Source organism: Strix aluco, chromosome 1 (assembly GCF_031877795.1).
Source record: "Strix aluco isolate bStrAlu1 chromosome 1, bStrAlu1.hap1, whole genome shotgun sequence".
Taxonomy (NCBI): Eukaryota; Metazoa; Chordata; class Aves; order Strigiformes; family Strigidae; genus Strix; species Strix aluco.
In genome coordinates, this window is record NC_133931.1 from 44,440,693 (window position 1) to 44,465,647 (window position 24,955).

The 24,955-nt window shown below is 40.6% G+C and overlaps 1 protein-coding gene and 1 long non-coding RNA gene across 9 annotated transcripts in view; one reads left to right on the top strand and one right to left on the bottom strand.

The window, feature by feature from the left end:
- Nucleotides 1-246: 246 nt before the first annotated feature.
- Nucleotides 247-2,672, bottom strand: LOC141921232 (uncharacterized). Its single transcript, XR_012622589.1, has 2 exons — nt 2,371-2,672; nt 247-826 (listed from the first exon to the last, which is right to left on the bottom strand). It is a non-coding gene; the product is annotated as an uncharacterized LOC141921232 (long non-coding RNA).
- A 124-nt stretch (nt 2,673-2,796) lies between these two features.
- Nucleotides 2,797-24,955, top strand: part of PCMTD1 (protein-L-isoaspartate (D-aspartate) O-methyltransferase domain containing 1) — a 46,675-nt gene continuing 24,516 nt past the window's right edge. Inside the window, exons 1-4 of one of the 8 annotated variants that reach the window (XM_074819493.1) lie at nt 5,659-5,879; nt 5,977-6,039; nt 9,731-9,890; nt 23,073-23,499. In XM_074819493.1, the coding sequence (XP_074675594.1) occupies nt 23,193-23,499 (307 nt within the window). In that variant the 5' untranslated portion in view covers nt 5,659-5,879; nt 5,977-6,039; nt 9,731-9,890; nt 23,073-23,192. The other 7 variants (XM_074819483.1, XM_074819464.1, XM_074819531.1 and 4 more) reach the window with 7 other exon arrangements.

The following is a 24,955-nucleotide window of genomic DNA, read 5'->3' on the forward strand; positions in this document are numbered from 1 at the left end:
TACATAAATAAGAAATTAAATACACCTAACTACTTAATATATATTGACAACATCTTTATTTAGAACAGTTTTCATTATGAATTGCCATGCATATCTAATTTTCTGCGCAATACTTAACCTTAATGATCCCTAGTAGTAAATGTCAAATTTATCTAAAAAATGGCAGTCTTGAGTGCATACTCTTCTATTAGGCATCTGAATGTTATAACCTTTACCAGCAGTAGAGAATTAAGACAATCTGGAGTCTTCTACCTAGTTCAGACTTCCTTTATTTGCATGATCATGAAAAAATAACAGTATGAGGACATAGTATCAAAAGAATAAATAATGCTTAAATCTACAGAGAGTAAAAAACGCCCAAACTTTCACAAAATAATGAAGTTTTTGGGTGCATGTTAGCCTACACAACCCTTTATTTTATGAGGGTGAAAGGACGTTCACTGTGCTTCAATTAAGAAGTGCTCTACACAGGTTTTGAACTCAGCTAATTTATAATGAGGTTTGATGGTCCTGTCATGTAATACTTAAGCTATGTTTTTTTGAGAATCTTAACTTACGCTCAAATGAAAAGTTGCCCCAATTGTGGACATCTCAAATTTAAAATAATTGTGACAAATATATTTCACATCATGATTCAGAAGTTACATACTGCAACAGAAAATATGTACTTCACTTCTATTTTGACAATGGATGACGGGAGTTAGAGCAGATTTGGAGAATCGTACATGCTTGAGCAGAATTGTCTGCTACACCTTAATGCTGAAGCTTCTTTTCAGCTCTGAGAGAAGATGGCAGAATGACCTTCCTAACTGGATGTCCGTGTCCACTGTAAATGGAAAAAAATTGTATCAGTTAACATGGTAATTTAAAGGGAAAAATTATCTTAAAATTAAATGAGCAAAATATGGCCATAACTTCTTTCTTGAATGAAGACTGATTAAGTGCACCTTGTCTGACAGGTAATGAGCATGTGTTGGTCAGGTGCAAAAAGATATAGGATGTGATGGAAAGAGAGGGAATGAAAAACAGGAAACCCTCATACCTACAACAGGCATGGAATTATGCACACTTATTAAATCTATCTAAAAATTCTTAATAGAAATAATATTCAATGCTCAAAGCCAGCAAAAATTATTATCTGAGGGCAAGGCATATTTAAATGTAAAAATAGAATTTATTTGTTTCTCCTCCCCTCCATTTCTCTTATGCAAGGGGGCATCAGTTACAGCAGTATGTTGATTTGTAGGATTATTTGAATCCCTCAGTACACCTAACAAAAGACAGAATTATTTCTCAGTCACAGCCTAGCAGAAACTCTCCCCCTTATGTTGCCAATTATCTCCACCTCAGTTGTTGCCATCTACATTCATTGTGTGCTGCAGGTATTAACTAATTCCACCCCCCAACAGAGTAATACTCACTCCTGGCCTCCTACCAGCTGCATTTTTGTGTACTTCATTTCTCAGGGCTTTTACTTAAGAAATCCTGTTCCACCAGTACTCAAACTTTGGCTAAAGCTCAAAACTTTATGCCTCTCAGCTGCATTTTGCAAAACTCTCAATGCTTAAACCACTCCAGATTAAATTATCATTGTAAATGTCACCAAGTTACCTAAATTGCTTTTTATTGTAACATCCGCTCTAGATCTTCAGGTTTTCATATCCAGTAGCCTGAAATCCATAAACACTACACCTTTTGTCTGATCATTTGGTGAATATGAACTTACTGTTCCGTAAGTGTGAATATCATCCATTTTCTGATACTGATCTCTGGTGTTTCTCATTCCTTTCCTCAATGGAAAACTGATTAGCCAAGCTCCTGCAAGTCCTGACACCTGCGTACTTTTAATTCTTCAAAACACCAGAAGCAGCCTACTTTACCCACTCTCTAACTCCCCAAATCTCACGTCATTCCTCCAGCCCTCTTTGAAACCAAACATGGGACGATACCTTAGAAACCTCACTGAAGACTTGGGCTCAACTGACCCAAGACTTTTGATCACCTCAGGCTTCACCAGCCTGTGCCGGGGCCCCAGGCTGTATCGACCTCCACTTATTCCCTTCCACAGTACTTCCTCCTTTCCCAAATTCCTCTGAGTTTTCCTTGCAATCTCTCTTCCTCCCTGCAGTTTGAAAAAGCAGCTCCTCTTTCAGAGCATCGGCAGCATCAAAGCCTGAAGCCCCTCTCTCTCGGAGGGGGGCAGTGCCGCTTGTGAGAGGCCCCACAGAAGGCGGACCTGAAGAGATACCGGCCTCCGCCTTGCCTCTGCTCGTCAGAGAAAGGCGAGACCCCCGTACAGTCAGAAGGCCCCGTAACAGCAGAGCAATTTCGGATGGGGCAATTTCGGAAGGGGTGGGGGGCACGAGGCACCTTGCGCATTTGTTCAAAACCGGGCCTGAGGAGCTGCGCGTCCCCTTTCGCCCTCCTGCGGTGCCGGTGCTCCCGGCCGGCCCCCGCCCCTCCATCCGCTCCTGCTTTCCTTCCTCAGCGGCTCCCGGGCGGCGGGACGCGGGCGGCGGGGCCTGCCCGGCCCCACGAAGGAGCTTGCAGCCTGGTGGGGGAGGGGAGAGCCCGTGGCCGGGCACTACCGCGAGGACAAGGATCCCCACGTCCCCAGGCGACTGGTGACGAGCGCCGTGAACGCCGGTCTCCCATTGGCTCGCGGGCTGGCGGAGCTCGGCCAATCGCGGCTCGAAACGGAGCGGCTCGCCCCCGCCCCCCGCCCCGTGGCGCGGAGGGGGTTCGGCCGCCTGCGGAGGCAGGGTCACGTGACCTTCTGTTTACATCCTCTCAGCTGTGGCGGCCCCTCCTCCCCTCGCCGTCTCTCGCACCGACACTGGCCGCGACCCGCGGACCCCTCCGACGCGCGGGCCGCCCCCCGCTTGCGCCGGCTCCCCCTCTCTCGTCGATCGCCCCCGCTGCGCTCCGCCCAGGTAACCGGGAGCGCTCTCCCGCCTGCCCTTCCCGCGCCCCCCCCCCCCACCCCCCCCCCCAAGGCAGGTCTCGCCACCGTGCCGCCCCGCGCAGGGTCCGGGGCCCGCTGCAGAACGGGTGAGTGTCGCGGGGGGAGCGGGTAGACCCGCACTCCCCGGCTGCCCTGTGCGGCGTGGAGGCCGCCGTCGGACAGCCGGGACGGTGAGTTGCGGTGGGGGTGGAGGACGGAGCGGGGAGCGCGGCCCGCCGGCCCCCTGCCCCCCTCTCGCCTCCCCGGGCGCTTCGGGTCCCATTGTCCGTTGGCCCCGCACGCACGCGCGCGCCCTTGTGAGGCGCGCGGGGGGGGGGGGGAAGGTTGTTTTCGTGCAGCCGGGACAGGGTGAGGACTCGCTGCCGCTCGCGTCTGCGAGGTGGGGAGGGGCGGGAGGGGGGAGAGTGTGCGTCCGCCCTCGGCAGCCCGTTCCTCCTCCTTCTCCTCCTCAGCCCGATCCCCCCTCCACCCCCTGTGGCCTTTCGCCGCCTGCGTAATAAATAATCTCTGGCCCAAAAAGGGTCGGGAGGGAGGAGAGGTGGTTGGTGTAGCTGTCGCGGGCTCGGGGCAGGTGTGAGGGGACGGGGACAAGCGTGAAGGTTCCAGCCTGGAGATCCGGGCGAGAAGGGGTAGAGGCAAGGTGAGGGCAGCGCTCGTGCCCCGCTGCGGCTCAGCGCCCTGCCTCCTCCCCGTGACGGCTGGGGGTTTCCCTTCGAGGAAATGCAGTGAGAAAGCGGGAGCTTGCCTTTTTTCCTTTTTTTTTTTCCTCCTCTCCGGAGTCCATATAACCTCAGGGTCTTGTGGGGTCTGCGTCTTCCAGGCCGAGGCATTTTGGAGGAGGCAAAAGGGAGTGTGAGACAACACTTTGTTTTGTTTCAAGAAGAACCTATGGGCTGAGGAAGGGTACGTCTCCTTTCGAGAGAGGAGGTGGTGTGGCAGCAGCGAGGGGACAATACTTTGTTTACGTAAATGAAGCGTGTAAAATGCACGGAAACTTCGCTTTTCGCCCCGTAAGCCACGGTCAGTCGGGGGCGGTCGGAGCTGGTGAGCGGTGCTGGCGGCAGCCGCCGGGGAGGGAGAAGGAGAAAGCTGCCTCTGCCCCCCGCTTGGCCATAAACGCACATTTTGTCTCTGTTTACATTGTGGTCTCTGTTTTGGCTGGGAGCAGCGTAAGGGGAGGGGCAGGAACTCGCTCCGGGGCAGCCGCCGCCTCCCCTCTCTGTTTTCTTTGTTGTTATCTGTTCGGGGGAGGCGTCGTGGGGTCACGTCTGCCTGTGGATGAGCTGCGGTTAGTGCGATTCCTCTTCGGCCCGAAACCTCAGGCCGCCTTCTCTGTGAGTGTGCAGGTCTGGTCTTCCCTCCTCGTCGCCCTCCTCTGCTCCCGCCCCCCCGCCTCGGCAGTTGTCAGCGGCTCGCAGTGAAGTTGGAGGAAGGGGAAGGGAGGGCGGAGGGGGAAGGAATCTTGGCATTTATTTGATACGCAGTCAGCAGCCTGGGCCTGCTTTGTACAGCCCTGTCGTCTTTGACAGCAAAAGGGAAAAAAAGAAAAACCCTCTGGTGGAAGGGCGAGGGGTGTTAATTTCTTTTTTTTTTTTCCCTTGGTGGAAGACGAAGGAGAACATCTTTAGGGTCTGCCCAAGAGAAGCGATGGAAGTACTGAACTGCTGCAGTGTGTGGAGAATGCTTGTGTCCTTGCAGTACTTACCGGTGCCCACATAGCTACTGTTTTCCTAGTGGGTATTTTTTACTGCTGTCAAGTAAAAGTCAAGCACAGCTGAACTGCAGACTTTAGCAAGGAAGTAAGGTTTCTTCTGATAAAGAGCAGTAAACTTTGAGACACACTCAAAAAAGAGACACAGGTAAGGCTAGTCAGCACTTCAGTGAATTAATGAAGATACCCAATCCCTGCTGACCATATGTCATCTGTATTACAGAGAATGATCTTCAGATGCAAGATGCAAAAAATCTAATGCTTACAGTTTGTAAATGATGAAAGGTGTATTGTGGGAATGCCTTTGTAACCATTTTTGCATATGGATCATAATTTGTGTGGTACATCTTTTGCCCCCCACAGGACTCTTGCCGTACTCCGGGCAGACTGTCTCTGGAAGGAATCAGGCTTGGATAAATGGAGCTGTCTTCTGCAGAACTCCTGCCTGATTTGCTGGGAAAGTTTGAAAAATATTTTCGATGTGTAGGTGGACAAATGTGTGAAAGATCTATTGGTATTTTAACTGACTTTGGGTGAATAAATATAATGATAGGAATGTAAGAAGTACATGAGTGAGGTCAGAGAGCCACAATGACGGCTTTGGAGATGGACACTTAGTCAATGTTCTTTACAACAGTCAGTGTCCCTCAGAAATGCAAGGAAAAACAATTGGATGTTGTTGGGAGGTCTACAGTGAGGAGAATGTCATGAAATCACAGAAACAGAAAAAAGTATGTAATACTGGATGGCCAAATGTTATCACCGGGTCTGTGAAGGATTAGGCTCCTTCCCTGCGTAATCTCTGATCTTCAGTCCAGAATTCTTGTAAAAATCTTTCTGCCTCTCCTAACTGCCTTCCTGTGGGTTTTCTTCATCCAATGTCAGACTTCGTGTTGTGACTTGCTTTAGATATTTGACCAGTCAGTTTCAATTTTGCAGTGCTCTGTTTATAAATTTATGAAGTCTTGCCATTTTTATAGTTCTAATCTTGGCAGATCGGTGATTTTTATTGCTCGGCTGTTTGCTGTCAGTCACTGCCCCAAGCTGCAGCAGCTCCTTTTGAAGAGGCTTCTGCTGAATAGGAGACTCGGAACAGGACCTGACTGCCAGACATGTATTGTAGTTTTCTGTGGGTGTGTTGGACCATACCAGAGCAGTCACTTGGCTGTGTTTCTGTAAACTTGAAATGTGATTGCTGAGATGGTAAGTCTGTATTCTGAAGCTAAAGGGAGTCTTAAGCTTAAGCATACCAGCGCAGATGGAAGTCTCTAAAGAGCATCTTGCCTGTGACTTTTCTTAGGCAAACCTGAAAGAAAAAACAGTAACACAAGGATGAAATTTGAAGTTTCTACTGCAAGACATGGTTAGTAATACACGTTTGGTTTTTTTTTTTTTTCCCCAGAAATGCTTGCAAAACTCAATATAGGCAAGATAGGTTTTTCTTGCAGTGTTACAGAAAGGTTTATGCCAGGACTGTTAAGAGTTCCCCCAAACCAATACATTTTTACGGACAGTGTTATGTTAATGGTTGGACTAGATGATCTTCAGGGTCTTTTCCAACCTAGATGATTCTGTGATTAAAACCAATTCTGATATAGTTAGGCAGTATGGGAATACTCATCCCAGTCTTCAGTGCATGGTGAGAAACACCTGAAATTACAGTTATGGTTTCTGGATGAGAAGTGTCTTTACATGTACCAGTTCTTTTCATTTCCTGCTTTGTTTCCATTTTCAGCAGGAATGTTGGAGATCTGCTGTTTTACCCTGCTGAACTGAAAGTGATGCTCTGTAGCTGATCATTAATTAGCTGTGTAAGAAAAGTGCCTTGAAGAGTACAGCACCTGGCACTCTTGAATGCAAACATCATTGAATATCACCTCATTTATTTTACATACTTAAAATGTAAATTCCTCAAAGCAGGAGTGGAAAGAATATATGTGCCATCTTGTTTTGCAAATGAATAATCAGGTATAGGACTGGACTAAGACACTCCAGGAATCTTCTGGTAGGGTCAGAAGTTGATCTGTATGCTTCATCTTCTCCAACCAAAGAGTGTGGATTTTTTGGATGGAGAATTCTTTTAATGTATCTGCTTTGCAGAAGTGTGGTCACACTGTTCTACTTCTTTCTTTCATTGAGTTCTAGGTAGTAAAGTGAAGTAGTGTATGTTAAATATTATGGGTATAATTACATTAAAACATCAGGAAATAACTACTGTGCTCCAATTCCTTTGGGACTTATTTGTGTGCACTGGATGATAATGAGAGCCTTCAGGCCAGCTTAATGCAAGCTCTTAAAACAGTTGCTGCTGCTGTGTTGCTTAAGAAAATAAGGCTGGACTTCTGAGTCTTGAAGAAAGGATAGAATTTGTAGCAGTTTAGGATGCTGAGTATAATTTTTTTGCGGGACTGAAAGATTAGCTGACTGCTGTTCAGAGCAGTAGTGTTAGTTCTCTGTCCTTTTTGTCCTGGCACATCATGCCAACTTCATGTTTCAGAGTTAGTGTTGCTGCTGCACAGTTAATGGTGATGTTAACTAATCACAAGGAGCTTCAGATTCTGATGAATTTATGTGTGTGGATTCTTGTTACTTCTGACCAGAAGCTTATTTGAAACATTGAAAGTAAGAAGTAAACTGAAAGTAAAGATGCCTTTAAAAAATGTCAGTTGGTCTGAAGAAGCTTATTTCTGAAAGCAAGAAGTATTAGGAGCTGTATCTAGAGAGCAGCAGTGGTGTCCATCACTTGTATGTTGTGACTGCAATTGGTATGTGACTTATTTCTCAGTGAATTTTACCAGTCCTTTAAACTGAAGCACAAAAGTTTAAATTGCCCTTCATCGTGAGGAGAAAACACTAGTTTAGAACTCAACATAGAGCAGTTAAAAAAAAAAAAAAGACAAAACCCCAAACTCCACAGCCCTAAAATAGTTAGATGTGACATCAGGAGTCACCATGGTAACTCTCAGGCTGCAGATTCTGGTGTATTCTCATGTGGGGGAGTTCTAGAGTGGGGAGGTGACCGTGGAGCAGGGGTAAACCGCTCTTCTGCTTAGAGGGCTGTCTTGTGGCAGAAAAAGATTTGGGGCCCACTGCTTAGAAAATGCATTTAATGAAGGCTAATTTTGGAGTTCTGGCTTTGTTTTGTATAACTCATGAAGAAAGGATGTAAAGATAAGATTGTTACAACTGCAGAACATTTTTGTTTTATGAGTTGCATGGAGTTGGAGATTTAAGATATCGTGAGTGTTAAGGTGATGTAAAACATTGAGGCTTAGAGTTTCTCTCAAGTATTGCATTTCACTCCAGATTTTCTCAAATTAGTATTTGCTCAGCATACAGTTGCAAAACAAATGAATTTGGATTTGCAGTGTTTCTAGGATGTAAAAGACAAATGGAATTAAGGTTTCAAAAATCTGAGGAAACAGTCCAGAACTTGCTGACAAAACCTTAAAATTAAGTTTAAAAGCTATGAGGTTTAGAGCAAATGGTTTGGCAGCAATATGGGATGTTTGAAATCCTGTGTGAAATACATTTATATGAAGATGCTATAGGCCATCTTGAGTTATCAGCATGGAGCTGTTAGAATAGGAGGTAGGGATAACTGAAGACCTACATTCTTTTGAAGTTAAAAAAAATGGCAGGCAGGATAAATCTCAGTAGAGGTAGCTGAGCAGTTAAGAGAAGGGACAGTCTTTGTCTTGGTTGCTAACATGCACGTTTTACTGGAGATAGTGTGAGTTTATATGCACACATGCACAAAGGATGCATGCCCAACCAACCAGTTGTGTGTCAGTGTAGTGGCTGTGAACAGGTTTTCTGTCCTGAGAGTTTTTACAACCTGGTGATGACACATTGCACGTTCAGTTCTGGTTACAAGTCAGTGTCTCCAGGTTTGTTCTTTTGGTCTCTCTTCTTATGAGTCTTTTGACCGATGGTGCCTTAACTTTTCAGATGGTTGTTTTTTCAGTTCCAACTGTTGCATTCCTTTTGAAGGACACATCCCTCAGCTTTATGCAGTTTATGTTCTGTCTAGGAGTCTTAAGTCACACAACAATAGCAGCTCTTCTTGCTTATTTGTGGGGAAGTAAGGACAGGATGTGGGCAGAAGAGTTTTCTGTTATGTTTCCTAACACTAATTGTTGCTATGTCATAGGCCAAGTAGCCTGTAGTTAGCATGAGCACCTAAAATAGCACTAGAGGTCTGTGTTTAAGCACCCGAGTCACAAAGCAAGTATCAAAAGGCTGCTTGTTATTATTACAAAAAATTTTCTTTGCATGATTTCTAAATAGATAATGCTTATTAAAGCTGTCAGTAATTATGATTATTTCTTTTTTTTAACAATTGGCTTGTTAAAGTCTTACATGATAGGTGCATATTTCTAATGGCAAATTGAGCAATCTTGAAAAGTACTTGCAGGATTAACAGCAGCAGCTTTGTGATACTGGATAATGTTCCACCAGGAGGCATCTGACTGTCATCGGGGTGGTGTTTTTCTTTTTCTCCAACTGATGTCAACAAATGTTTTTGTAGTGTTAGAGTCAAATCAGAGTTCTTATACAGTAGTAGTTTAAGATGTAGTGAAAGGCAGTATGCAGTAATATAGTAGACACAACATACATGTGCTCCTCAATGTAACTATTTAAAGTATGTGTATTGGTACTATTCTTCAAGCAAAACGAATAGCATTTGCTGTCAGTTCCTGTTGTCTTCAGGAGTGAAAGGGAGCTAAATTTCAAAGAGAACATCTCTGAGTTGACATGTCTTACTTATTGTTTAAAAAAATGACAAAAAGGCTGCTTCTCCAAAAAGAAATACCTACATCAATGTATGGCTTCCATAAGTGAAGTGATAAAGTAATTAGAATTGTTTATGATAATAGTCAGTTACTGAATCACATCCAGCAATTGATATGCCTGTGGTGTTCCTGTTCAAATGAAAGGCTTGATTCCTGTAAATGGTTGTTTTAACATTCAAAGAGGAATTAGGACCATGTGGTTGGGAGAAATTGAGAAGTGGTTACTATTTTGAGAATTCATTTGTGTTATTTCTGTAGCAGATATTTTCAGTGGATATTCAGGAATTACCATGTGGTGTACTGGACATTGGAAAGAAAAGGCGAAGTAATACTGCTCAACCCAGTCAGGACCACTGTGCTATATAATGGTCTATATATCGAAGTTAAAAAAGAGAAGAGAGCTGGAGCCACTATCTTGGTAAACGTATCTTCAGCACAATGGGTTTTGCTTAATAGGTATGGCTACAATATGTGCAAGTTACCACTGCTGAAAGAATGAACTCTGAAGTTCACTGAAGGAGATGCTTAATTTCAGCAAACAAAGCAAAAGGTTAATATTCCTTCAGTACTAATAATTTCAAGTAATCAGGAATGCTGTGGGTATTTCTACTAGGACATCAGTGTGCCATTAAAAGATTTGATTTCCATCTGAAAATCTTTGCCTGAGACTCATGAAGTTCTTGTTTACTCTTGTTCATGTTGGATTCTGTCAGGTGGTGTTTTACTGTCTTCTGCTGGGGCAGGTGACCCTGCTGTTTATTTGCAAAACTCTTCCCTTTACCCTTTTGTGAATGAACTCTGATTTTCTTTCCATTCAGTGTAGTCACCTGCTATCCAGTTTCTTAAGCTTTGCTGTGTTCTTTCTTCAGGAAGTGCTAACTTTGGCATTATTGCAGTCAGGAGGTCAGTGAAACTGGCAGGACACAGGAAAGTTGAGTTGCTGGGTTTATGACTTTTGCTGAGTTGACAGTTGCAACATTATAAAGCCCATAGGCCTTAGTCTCTGATTATTTACTTTGGATAATTATGCGTTCATTATGACTAAGACTCATTATTCTGAGTTTCCTGAGATTCTGTGATGTTTTCTGGAGTAATTGTCAGAAAAAGTCAGTGTAGGATTTGACTTCCATTGTGGGATGCTCTGGATAAACTGGAGTTGCTTCAAGATACAACTATGGCAGGTTATGTGATTGTAGCAGCCTCTTGTGTTATATCTGTAAACTACACTCCTCTCAGGTAAGAAACATTTGCTTTTTATGACTGAAAGAAAACTGATGGGATAGGATTATGGGGATCAAGATAAAGTTATGCTGTGCAAGTGCACAGCTGCTGCATAAGCAATGATAAAAAGTTCTCAACTTCCATTTCTTGGTGAAATATTTGTATGAGTATCTTGAAATGGTCACTGACGCTTTACCAAATGCTCCACATCCCCTCCAGATGACATCTGCTGATGTTTGTACTGAAAGTAGTTCATAACTTTGGAACCATATTTGCAATAGTACTTGATTCATACCTGGAGACAAAGAAAAACAATAGTGCAGAAACATTTTCAAGTTAGAAATGTGCTTATGTATATTGGTTTTGACTCTTAAAGAAGGCCTATAAGTGGTTTTATTCAGGTATTTCTAGTTCTTAGTTTAGACATGCATGGCCTCGGGTCCAGCCACTGTGAGGCTAAGCACGTATTCTCAGTAGCACACAAACACACATATTCAGCATGTACGTGTATAAATACATAGTTGGCCACCACATCAACACAGAAAACACAGCACCACTGCAAGCACAAATATTGCCAGTGGGCTTATCCTGTTGCCCTTTCTGGATGGTCAAGCTGAATGTCTGCTAGTGGCAAACACATGCATGTGTATAGTATGGATCCTTCCAGTTACTACGTTTAGACAGTCTTTTCTACCCTGAAACTGGCCCTTGGGTCCGTTTATCCCCCACTGCCACTTGCATACACATGCTCAGGCTCAGCCACCAACCCTAAACACCCCAGGTTCTCCAGCAGCTTGCTTGGACCCCTCTTTTCTTCCAGCAGCCAACTTCTTCAGTTGCCTCACTTGGACAGTCTGCCCCATCCCTGGTTCTCAGGCCATGCTGCCAGTTTGCTGGCTGGTCCAGCTTGGTACTCCCTGTGATCACACCCTGGCCTGCAAAAGCTCACCCCCTCCTCCTTTGCTGGCACCACAGACCCACAGGTCCCTGTGACCTGTGGTCTGATTCCATTTGTCATGTAGACACACATGCACACTGAATAGAACCCCAGGAGAAGAGTTACAAAAGGAGATTAAGGACAGACAGTGGGATTTAATGGTTGGACTAGGTGATCTTCAAGGTCTTTTCCAACCTGGATGATTCTGTGATTCAGGGAAGAGCACAGCTAGACACGCATACTGACCTGCAACCTGTTCACAGGTGACGGTTCCCTCTTGTCACCTTAGCCCTCTGTTTTCCCATGCTTGTTTCTCCCCACTTTGATCCCTCCTTTTCCCCACCTTATGTTCCTCCCCTAAACATCCCATAACAGGACTTATGCAATCCCCAAGTGCCTTTCCCTTGCACCTCATGATAAATCTGGTAGCCCTGTAAGCAGTTACACCTCAAAAAAACCAGACGATGGTTCTCCTGTGGTAGCCCTGGGAGCAGCTGGGTCAGGATATTTGGGTGGGTTCCCCACCCTCAAGTGTGGCCCTCTTTTCCTTTGTCTGCGTGCAGAATAGCTTTTTATCACATAACCTATCAGGGTTAGTTTTGATATGTGCTGGCAGATAATCTGTTTAATCATTTGCAAGCCCAGTTGAAAATTTATGGGAGAAGTTACTGGCTGGCCACAGGGGTAGAATTAAAGTGATACTGTTACAAAAGCAGTACTTTGAAATGTCACCTCAAAGCAGTGTATTTTAATAGCAGCAGGAAGAGAGGGAGCTTGCTAGAATAATTGGATGAAACTTTCTGGAATAGGCTTTGGTAATAGTACTAATGCTGTAAGCTTTTAAATTATAAAATGAGTTGATTTTTTTTTTTCTGGATGATTTGCATTTTGTAGAGACTTCGGTAGATTTTTAAAACAGATTTAGTTCATACTTGATTTTTATGTTTTGAAAGTTTTGATAAATCATCACTTTGGTAAGAAGCCATGAAGGGATAGTTAATCTCTGTTTTGTATAAAGTAAGCATTGGACATCTTAAAAAATAGGGATTTATGGACAAGGTCACATCTTTTTAGTGTATGCTGTTTATCGATTTATGGTATGTCTGGAGAATGAGGAAGATTATGATATGGGCCTTATGGTGTGAGGCACTTGGAGATATGCAGGATTTGGGGACTAAAAAGAAGAAAGTTAGGTGCAAATAGATATCCATTGCTTTCTTTGACAAGAGAAAAGTAACTGTTAGTGTGAATGTGTTTTAGTAAACATGTTACACTTTAAGAACTTGGTGAATTCAGTGTGATGCTTCTGGAAGATTGCATTAGTGAAACAATTTTGTGTTGTGCTGAGGAAGAGAAGCAGGAAACAGGAGCAGGCCTTACTCATTCTTCCCACTTGAGGATTACAGGCCTAAATAGTAAAGTAACTTCTCAAAACATACTGTTGTATTACACTGGACTATTTTAAGAATCTGGTAAAAAGGATCAGAATTTGAATTTTTTTAAAAATTTTTAGTGTCTCATAAGAGGAGGACACAAGAAATAAGTTGAGATTCTCAGGCTGTGAAAGTAAACATTTTGATAATACAGTAGTAAAAGTTGTTTATGCTGTGATTATTGCATACTGTTTTGATGCTTTTAGATATATTTCTAAAGATCTGAAAACCCAAAGGTTTTAGTGCACTTGGAGCTTGATAAAGTTGATTGATATCTTTGTTTTTTATTTGGGCCTGGGTTTTTCTGTAGAGACTGCAGTAGATGCATAGCTCTAAGATGAGGTTTCAAGTGTCAGGAATGTAACCATCTTCTATTTTTGCACTTGACCTCATTTCTATTTTCTTTTGCTAAAGGCAACAGGCGTATGTTGTTCTGTTACTGCTGGAAGTGAGTTATTTAAACTTGAAATGTTTATATGTGATAAGCTTTTTAACTTCAGCATTGGCTGAAATATTCACTATTTTGTCATGGGCCACATTTTGCCTACTCAGAAATTACATGAACTGTGACTTGGTCTGCTTAAGAACTGTAGCTGTGGAAACTACATTTGTGGTAAAAGGTTATGAAAGTATGTTTCAGTTCTACTGAACATGCTTTGTATTTCATTATTATAAAAGAGGATTCTCCCTCCTCGGTCCCCCTCCCCAGCTGTTACTGGTTGCTCTGTGAAAGTGATAGAAGGTAAAGGAGCATCATATTTTACTGTGGTTTGTTACTTTCTGGTCAAGGCAAACTAGAGTATCAAGCATTTCATTTCATGAAGAGAAACAGGTTTTGTTTTAAAACTGTTGAGTATTTGGCTTGGCCTTTATGTCAAGGTGTCTTAGTTGGCTTTTGATCAGGATAATGTTAAAATTTGCAGAAATATTTGTGTCTCATGTGCCTTTCGCCTTTTCAGACTAAATAGAATTAGATATTCAAGTGGTTGGTGGTTTGGTGTTGGTTTTTTTTTTTTTTACATGTCTCTGCAGCTCTTCTAATTCTTAACATTTGACTGTTACGGCTTATATAAACCTGCTTGAAATGAGTATTCTCTGTTAAATACCCTTGTACAAAGCTGTGTATTGTGGCAATGAGTTTTGCAGCCTGGTCACTCTGTAGCTCACTAATTCCTGTGAAATATGTGCACAGACAGCAGTTTCTCTTCTGAAAAACAGGTGCATGATACAGACTCAGTGAATATCAGACATCTGTAGTATTAAGCATCACTGATTCATATCTGTCTTATGAAGTCCTGATATTTTAGTCTTGTCAGTGAACAAGCTGCTATTACCTGGTATCTCCTGTTCCTGTGGGTGTGTTAGGCCCTCTAGAGAGGCTTCTCATCTTTCTCCCAGCCAGTCTGTGATAAAGCAGTACTCTTTGACTAGTTTATTCTGGACAGACTTAAAATAGTTGTAAACTGAGAATAGGCAGAGCTGTAGGCACACCTGTCAGGAGCTGAGACCTTCACAAAGTGTGCTGTAGGAGGACTGCCAGGTTCTTTCATGGACACTGCTGTCAGAGGAAGGATAGGGGATCTTCTATGTGTTGGACATTGGGTTAAGCTGACATCCTTTGCTTATGAGATCTTTCATTGTAACTGCGACAGCTCACTAAGCCATCTTAGGCTCCCCAGAGATGAGAGGATTTTCTGCAGTGTGTTACAAACAAGCACCACCAAATATTTTGGACAGGTGTGGGTAGAGAAGCAATATTAAATATTTTGAAATCTACAGTTGATGGATACTATAGGGTATGCAGAATTGGGACAGAACTAGTGTTCATTCACTCATAAAGGTATACATACAGCCTTTTGATGTAATCACTGGTTTACATGTAGCTGACCTCTAATGGTAAGCAAGAGACTGGCAACTATTGTTTTGCTGACATCTTATCACCTTGTACTGTGAAAAAAGCATGCCATGCTGCTCTGATCAAGTACTATTACCAGGAACTGTCTAGCTCCACCACTCAAGCTGCATTGTATGCTGCCATAGACATCAATTCTTGTCATTGTCAATCAGGTGTTCAGACTTCTGTTAGCAGTTAACACTGCTCTCTGAAATTATTGAAATAATTTAGAATTTTTTTAAAAATCTTGTAGACGGTATCACTGGATTGACACATAAATTTTAGTTCTTTTTTTCTGATGATGGTAGTTAACAGCATCTTGCTGCTTTGGAAAATGATTTTCAGAGCATTGAAGAGGCTATTATCAGTCTTCTCTTCATCTGCTTCAGAATATGAGGAGGAGCTAGTTCTGGGAGCTGAGCAGCAGCTCCTGTTTATTAATACTGTCCATCAGTAATGGACAAACTCTTTATGCCTGACAGACTAATGTCTTCTGCACAGGTCATAATGGCAGGTGCTTAAAGTCTTATGACACTTTTACAAAGCCGGGCTAATCAGAGTATTCCAGGGCTGTTTATCATCTCATCAACCTCTCATCCATGGAGGCTTTTTCATTTTACAAATAAGAGCATTTCTTAACAAAAGTTTTATGGCAGATACTGGCTAAATTAAAATTTACTGTGAAATTGCACACTAGGAAACCCTTTTGAGAAGGGAGTGTTTCTATGCTTATAGTCCCAATTTAAAGCTTTTTGTAAGATGAATTACTAGATTTACAATGTTTGTAGGTATGCAAATCCCAAAGATCTCATGATGGGGGGGGGGGGGGGGGGGCGGGGAATAGTTTTGTGTAGATGACCAACAAATGCTCTTTACTAGTGATTAGTAAGTCAGTAAACTAGGGTGGTGAGACAGCTTTCCTGTGTCTCAGCAGGGAATTTTTGCAGGATGTAATTAAGAAAGGTCAGTTCGTGGCCCAGAGGGCATTCTACAATGTGAGCACTGAAGCTGGGTCTGGTGGCCATAGTGGTAACTATTGGAGACTCATAAGCATAGCCCTAAATAGAGACCAACAGCTGAGGACTTTCTGCTCTCTGAGGGTATAGGGCTGCTTTAGTACTTGCAGGGTGTAGATCTATGTCTTTAAATTTGAGAAACTATTCTGTACTCTACGTTTCACCCCAGCATGGCAAACTACACTGCTGTGGAAATGGTGAATCTTGTTTCTTTGTTTTGAAGTAGGCATTCAGAACATGTTTATGTGGTGTCACAGGTGGGAGATTTTGTTTGAAGAAGGAACTGCTTCTGAAGCCTGGGAGGCTCAGCTTTGCAAACATTTTTTGGTTGCCCAGATTTTAAGCAGTAAGGAGAACTGAGTCAGGATGTGGTGTTAAGCTATGCATTAAAAGTTCCATCCAGGAAATACATAGGATTCTTTGCTTAGCTTCACAATAAAAGGTAATTAATTTTAAAGTCTTTATCAGCATACCTGAAAAGAGGTCTGGCATATAGAACCAGGTATATAGAAAATGTTCCTTTCAGCATTCAGTCCTTGCCATCGTGTGAAGAGGGTAGATAGAATTTCAGATAAAAAAACAAATCCAGTACAGAAGAAAACATAGACTGAGAAAGGAATGTATCCCAGTCCAAAGAAGGGGGGGAAAAAAGTTTTGTTTCTTTTCTGGGTGGACAACCAACAAAATTCTTTGCTGTTTTACTTTTAAGTTCCTGTGAGCTGTCTCTATTTAAAAAAGAAAAGTAAGAAAAAGTCAAAAGGTTCAGTAGACATTCAGCAAGGTTGGTCCAAAAATTACACCCTTGTATAACTACCAGGGTTAAGGTCATTTGATCATGAAATCTGTGCTGATGTGCTTGTCGCTACTCATACATTTGTGGAGTGCATTTCTCTCAGTGCATCTTCTGAGAGAAATGCAGTACCATGTGTGCTGTTTTGGTATGCTCAGGTGACTGGTGGTGGAGGAAGAGTGAGAGCACACACCTGGAATCTTGTATAAACAGCTATTGAAGGCCTAAACAGGATCAGGGCTCAAGCTTACATCAGACTTGACAAACATTTTCTGCCCAAGTAGGTCAATGCAATTCAGGTTAAGTCAGTAGTTGTAGCTGTTTACATTCATTTGGCTTAGCGTTAATCCTGTGATCTGTTTCTTGTTCCATTGCTATATTATACAGAACCTTGAAGTATGCTTTGTGGAGTGTATTACATTGAAGAGCTGACTGTACTTGTTTTTGTACTTGTTTCTGTTTAACTTGAAAAGCTTCTTGAAATGATCTACTGAACAGTAGGTTACGAGTGAATGTTTTTGGAGTGAGATGAGTCTAGACTTCAAAAACATGCAGTGTTTCTGGTAGAGTTTTCCTTAATGCACCAAGCAGTATGTTAGTCTATCCTGAAAACAATAGTTTTACTTTTTCCCGAACTGTTTGGAATGACAAAACAAATAGCTGTGGAAGAGAACGCAGTTCAAGTGGCAGCTAATTTTCCAGAGCACTTGGACTTTTTATTGCCTCTAGTAACAGTTTAGCAGCAAGGCATATGTATAAAAGTTTAAAAAAAAGTTTGTAAAGACTTCATTCTGAAATACCTCTGTGTCCCACAGTTTATTCTGATTTTTATAGTCATCTGCTATGATTACATCAAGCACACGGTTCATATTTTGGTTTTCTCCAGCCTTTGCCTGGTGAAGCTAATGTTACAATTTCTCTTTTCCTTTCAGATAGTAATCAATCATTCTGCTTATTCAAAAGCTGAAATCTTACACTCAGCTCTGCAGTTTGGAGTTGAATTTCCTCTCGTGTGGCACTGTTACAATACTTGGGAGGAAAGGGGAAGCTAAACTAAAAATGGAATCCTTTTGTTGTAGGAGTCGCTGGATGGGACAAGGACAGGCAAAACGTGATCTTGAGTTCATTATGGCTGCATGAGTGGCACGAATGCAGTCTGAGCAGAAGTAGGTCTGACGCTTGGTTGGTGGCCTGGGAAACGTTAAACCTCTGCTGATCAGAGTGGTGTTGCTGACTTCTGCCATGAGTAAACTGAAACTGTTAAATGGACTGAAGTGTTTCAGGCACTTGTGTGCATTTGTAGTTAATTCCCTCCTATTGCCAGTCTCAGAATATTCCTGTTTGGGGAAACTTAACAGCTGACTCTTAGGTCTATATTGATGAGTAGTTCAGTGGTTTATTGTTGTGTCTTCCCCCTCCTCCTCTCCTGGGTAATGGGAAAGGTTGACCAAGCAATTTTGTGTGCCATCCATGAGTTTAAAGTAATGTATCTCAGTCTTGATTCTGTGTGGTGTGGTGTGCTCCAAGTTGATATCCTAGTGAAAGTAGTTCCTAGGAGGAGACTTGCAGTAGTTCTGAGGAACAGACTTGAAATATGGCTGATAGCATTTATTACGTTTTCTATTTTTCATCCTTTGAAACAAAATAAGAGTCAAGTTAGTGTTGACTCTTGTCAATACTTGTATTTTTAAGGAGTCCTCTATGTAGAGTCAGGATGTGTCAGTATTACAAGATACTAAATTTGTAAGATACTTGACATTGTATGTATTCAGCAAAGGTGAGGTTTTGTCTGTCAAATTAACTGGATACCTTGCTAGCATGGTATTTAATCTCTATTTAAGAGAGTGTGCAAGTCCTTAGTGACCTAAGGAATTGATTTGAAGTGTGAATGTATTTTTAAAAATTCTGAATTGTGCAAAACTTGTGTCTGTTTGAGAGCTGGCAAAAAAAGCTTGGCAAACATTACATCTGGTTACTAACTTCGCAGATAAGAGTTTTGCATAGCTTATAAGATGGTGAAGGGTTAAAATGCACTCAAATTATCAGCACTTATATTCATATAGCCAAAGAACAACTGTTCAAGTAATGGGACAAGATTAAAAAAAATAAAATTATTTATGATAAGGAATTCCAGTAAAACTTGTTGCAAGTTAGGTCGGAAACAGGTCAGAGTTGTTGTGATACAGTTGTGTGGATTTTTACAGAAATTGTATGTTGACATTTCATTTTTATTGTGAATATAAGAAACTTCAAGATAAAATGTTCCAACTTGTAAAAATAAATTAGTGTGGAATGAGAAACAGAGGGCTTTTTTAAATTATAGTTGGTTTTAATCAGTGAACGAACTTTTTTTATTCAAGACTATATTGAAATTTTAACTCGTAAACTACAATTTCTGTTGGCTTCTGTATTCCAAAGATTCCTAAGGCTAAAGGCAATTGCTGCATTTTGTTAATGATACGCACTGTTCTCCTTTCTCCTGAAATTTCTACATCTCTTGGTGGAATAGGCATCAGAATGCTGCTCGTGCTCTTTGTGGACAGTGTGTGTCTCAATTTAGGTATTGGTGAGCTTCACAGGATGCTTTCTGTGAGCTTTGCAGCTGCGTAGAAACTTTTATCATAGTATGCTTTGCTGTCTTTATCTTGGTCCTGGGTCAGATGTCACAAGGGCACGTTCACTAACTTGCCTTTTTTCTCCAGCTGTGTTAAAATAGCTTGTGAGGTGGTTTCTTTTGTGTGTTTAAAATAGTAGAAAATGTATTTGACTTCACATGTCTATTGCCTCTGTTAGAAGCAAGTAATTTTACTTCCGTAAGGTAAAAGCTTGCAAATATAAAAAGCACTGGAGGAAAGTAAAATATAAAAAACCTTTTCTCTGCAGCCAAGAGGTCACTTTTAATGAAAAGGTCACTTTCCTTCAACTTCCTAGGGTGGTTTTTTGGTTTTTTTGTAACAAAAATACTTACCACTTGAGTATAATTTTTACTTACCTATAGTTGTAGAGTCCAGAGTAGAGCACCATAGTTGATTAATGAAAACAAACCAAAAGCAAGGTATCTAAAAAGCAAACAGTATCACTGTCTACGTAATGTTACCTTTTTCATCTGGGGCAGTGTATCCTGAATAAGACAGGACTTTCAACTGCATTTCCGACTAGCCCCTCTGTTTTGCTGCATAAGCATCCCATTCTTGAGAGGAAGCTTTCTGTTTTTCTCCCCTGCGTCCCACAACATCATGCTGTGTGCCAGACCTTTTTTGTTCTTACCTTTGAGATTCTGTGTGCTAACCCTAATGAAGGTGAAATGCTTGGTGGGCATCATCAGGAGAAAAATCTTGTTGATACTATATTAACTTTAACTGTCAGATAATACAAAGAATATAAAATTACAAAATATTGGAAGAAATTAATTTTGATTTAAAGTAGTGACTATTGAAATTAGAAAACGTTATTTATAGGAAAGAAATTTTATGTGAAACGAGTAAAGACATTTTTTGATAGAAACAATAAAGCTTTAGGTTGAAAGAACAGCCTTTTTCCATCAGCCGTTTGTGTATTTGCCTGCTCACTAGTTGAGTGTAGATAGTTGGTGAAGTTCTCCATCTGCTGGTGCGAGGTGGTGGATGCACTCTGCGAGTAGGACTGGAAGTGGTATTTCTGTTTCTCGAATGTAGCAGCTGCATTAGTTTTCAAGAAACTCAGTTCTTACATTTGCTTTTTAGTTAAAATAGTTTCCAAATGTATCTCAAGACAATCATGAAGCTTTAGGATGGAGGGATGGCAAAAACTATTGCTTTAGTTACTGTAGATTATTTAACTTGTTAACTATCATTGGATTCAGTAGTTCATTGAACTTCTAGGTTTGATGCAAGTGCAGACAACCGAGCAGGGCTGGAATATTTTTATAAATTATTTTTAACTTTACAAAAAAAAAAAATGTTCACCAGTTCCACATTTCCTGTCTAAATAGTCTGTCAGTTTTTTCACAAATCGGAAGAGATGTTCCCATGTGATTGAACATACACAGGCCTGCTTAATTCTGCTGTGGAACACTAGGATGTTGAGAAGTGTGGTTTTTTACTTTCATCAGAGGTTTTCCTGCTGGTTGATAATTGCACCTCGTGACTTTTTACATCTTCCTACTCCAGCATGTCAGTGAGAATTGGTTTTGCTTCAGACAGAAGCACACAGCTGAGTGGTGAACAGTAATAATTTCACACATGATTTTATCAGGGCTCTAGCAGCCCTGAGCTTTCCCCCACTCTTTCTTTAAGTATGTTTGAAGTTAAGGAGAAGCATTGTGACTGCATCATCTGGTAAATTTGAGCTTGTGTGGTTGAAATTTTAAACCTAGCTATGTATCTTAGCACTGGTACTACATGGTTATTCATCTTTATTAGTGACTTGGTGTTTTATGTAAATTAATAAAGGCAAGGATAAGGAGACACTTCTGTAGGTCAGAATTGCAAATATAAATGAGGTTTCCTTTGTTGGAAGACTGTTTTGTGATGGCCATCTAGATGGGAGGGGTAAAAATTGTACAACTTCTGGTGCTGGATGCTGTAGAAACTTTTTTTTTAAAGTAAAAAGAAAATAGCAGGCCAAAACAAATTTTAAAGCTTAAATAAGGGAAAACCAAGATTAAAATTATGTACATCTTTATATGTGCCCTTTTCAGAACTGATCTTTAATAGTTTTAGTACTCTTTGATTCTGAATTTAGTGTTCAGAAAAGTGAATTTACTCATTGGACTGCAGTCCAGCAGGTAAGTACATTTTTTGCATTTGCAAGGATGTTTCAGTGCTTTACTTCAGAACTGTTCCTGTTTACATTTTAATTTCTCAGGAAAATGGTTCAAATTCCAAAAGTCTTTGTTTAATGTTGCAGTGGGGGGGGGAAAAACCCACCAAACTTGAAGTTGCTCATAGTTTCTGGATGTTTCCATTTGGTTTTATGTAAAGGTTTATTAGTACTGTTTTGATAGAGACCTGTTAAACATGTGGAAAAGGATTCATCAGTGTTCTAAGAAGATTCTTAATTTAAAGTATTTAACCATAAAAATAGTGTTGCAGTGATCCCCACAATGTAAACTTAAGAACCAGCTTCATTCTGGTGACTTAAATGATCTTGGGCATCCTGATTGTGTTTGTAAATTCCCGACTCATGAATTTGCACAAATAGGTATGTACAAAACAGGTATTTGCTGAATTGTGTTGGAGTATTCTCAGATAAAAGATTATATTCATATTATTAAAAAGAATGCTCGGTGAAATAGGCTAGTTTGAAGAGGCAGGTGGAATTTTTTTAAGAGGTGATACTCAGCAATGCAATTAAAAGAGTCAGGGGTGAGTGTGTGTTTGTTTTTCTTCTTTTGTTTTGCTTTTTTCTTTAACTAGTTACCTAGAATGTGCAACAAGATTCATGATGGTCGTTGTCTTTAGGCTAAGCTGGCTGTAATTAATGTTAACAACTATCTCACTATAGGTACTCCATTCATCTAGAAGCAGTGGATTAAACTCTTTCGCCTTCCTTTCTTCCAGTCTACTGTTGCTATTTTGTTGGTAATTTGTGCAATATTAAAATTTTTAACATCTGGATTCTATGAGTTTAGTGATTAATAATATAATAACTGCAGACAAAATACAGATCTGAAGGACGTTGAAAACTTCTAGGTACTTAAGGAATTCATACTCCTCTAGTAAATGTGAAAGACATTCAGAGGAGCTGGGATATTCAGAGGGGTTTCCTGTGCTGAATCTGGAACAGAGCGATATGTGGTTGTGTCTGCATTAGTACTCTGGTTCAACTCAAAAGTGAACATCTGAGAAGCATCTGCTGGACATCACAACTCACCTGGCTCTGTCTTCCCCTGTGAGGTGATTTCAGAGCATGTAAACCCAGTTCCTTTCAAATGTAACTAAGCTGGTACACGCTCCAACTGGAGTTGGACACTTAGTTCTCAGTTTGGGACTAGATCTAGTCCAAAGGCAGTTGCTGTCCCCCACCCAAATGTATATAACATGGGTGGTAGGTTCTTAGCACTGTAGTGTTTTCAGTGTCTGTGTAAACTCTTATGCTGCTTTGCTTGCTAATGGAGACAGCCCATGTTGACATATTAAAGGTAAACTGGAAAACATTGGATTGAGTTAAAATCTGAAGGGCAGAGTTCTGATTAAATACTAGTTGTCCTGACTCAATAGTTCTGCTTCGTAAAGTGATCCAATACTAACAACATTTCTTTACCCTCTAATAGTTGTTGATTTGTTTCTCTCTTGAAACTCAAGTTATGTAAACATATCTATTTTCCAGGATTCGTTTGTGATGTGCATCTGAAAGAAGAACTGAGAGTCTGTTACGTACTTACAATTTTGGGAAAGCTTTTCTCCTAATGTATTTTGCAAACTAACTGAATTATCATAGAAATTCATCATGGGAGGAGCTGTGAGTGCTGGAGAAGACAATGATGACTTAATTGATAACTTGAAAGAAGCTCAGTACATTCGCACTGAGAGTGTGGAGCAAGCCTTCAGAGCAATTGATCGTGGTGATTATTATCTGGAAGGATACAGGGACAATGCTTATAAAGACTTGGCCTGGAAGCATGGAAATATACACTTGTCAGCACCTTGCATTTATTCTGAAGTCATGGAAGCACTGAAGCTTCAGCCTGGATTATCTTTTCTAAATCTGGGTAGTGGAACCGGATACTTGAGTACAATGGTGGGATTAATATTAGGTAACTTGAATATTTTTATTTTAATATAGTGTTTCTGCATATTTTTAGAATCTCTGTAAAACTTTACTTTTACTTCTTTAAAAATGACAGTACTAATACTTAAGACTGGGTGTTTGTGTTGTTAAAATACTGTATGTTACCTACAAGCTGTTCACTGCCACTGTTGTTCAGTGACATTTCATGGACTGTTTTGGAAGAGCCAGTTGTTCCTGCTTGCCTTTCTATAGTCTAAAATTCTCATTTGAAAGGAAATATAGCTCTCTTTTTTGCTTAAAAGGAAAAGGCATAGAGGAACAATTTCTGAGGACTAAAATTTAATGTTTATGCCCTTACTCTAGGTTACTGTTTTGATCTTCAGTTTATGGAAAGAAAAATCTAAATTATAAAGACTAATGGATCTTGAAGAAACTTAATTGAAAAATCTCTATCAGTGTGCAAACAACTATTTTAAAATACATTTATTTAATCGTTTTATTAGTGAGAAAATTTGGGGATATAGACTGATAAGATTGTCTAAGCACTGCAGGTCCATAGGTTTTTAAAACTATTTTAACAGATTAGCAGTGTGTTTTTTCTTCTGTTTTCAAATACATTTCCTGTATGGAAAAAAGATGGAATGAAATATTGCTGTCTAAATTTAAATTTTAAAACCTACCTTAGAGAGAAAAATGCTTTAATTGTTCCCCCTCCCCTATATTTAGAATCCAGAGCATGTGTACCAACAAATAATTTTTTTTACAGATGAATTTCATTATCTGAAATCTTTATTTTAATATGTAGTTTTCATAGATACAATTTTATTGACTGTATTACATGGAGTTTTCATATTTCCTTGGTTGCGGAAACCTTGCTGGCAGGTAATATACAGATTTTGTGTATATTTATTTACATACACAACTGGGGTGTGAGGAGTTAGTTTGTTAATTTTCAATTAGTTAGGTACTTTCTGTCATCTGTTCTTATTTATTAAAGAGTAGCAATTACCCCTAATAGTACATAACAAACATCATTTGTTGGCATCTCCGGCAGTGTCTTTTGTTTCAGTTAATGCCAGTAAATTCAACAGATTCCACCGTTGTCTTGTGGAAATAGAAATTATGTTCCTTCACAGGTAAAAATAACAAGATACCTGATCTGATAGTGTTGCTTTGCCCTTTTCAAGAGTGTTTTTGTTTGAGAGTAGATAATTTCAGTTAGATTTTTACACTTGGTGTTCTCTTTCAGTATTAAAACAATTAGTAAATATTGCTGCATTTTTTTCTCTAAAGCGTTTGCTCCAGGTATTAAGTAATGGTCTTCACTTATTTCTCTGCCTTGTGGAAAGCTTTGTTATTTTATTATTCTCTCTTAATCATAATGTTCAAAAAAGAAATTGACATATGTATATTGCACTTGTATCTGTGTATTTATCTAATCTATATCATGTGACTGTTGGTTGACTGTTGAATGGCTCCTG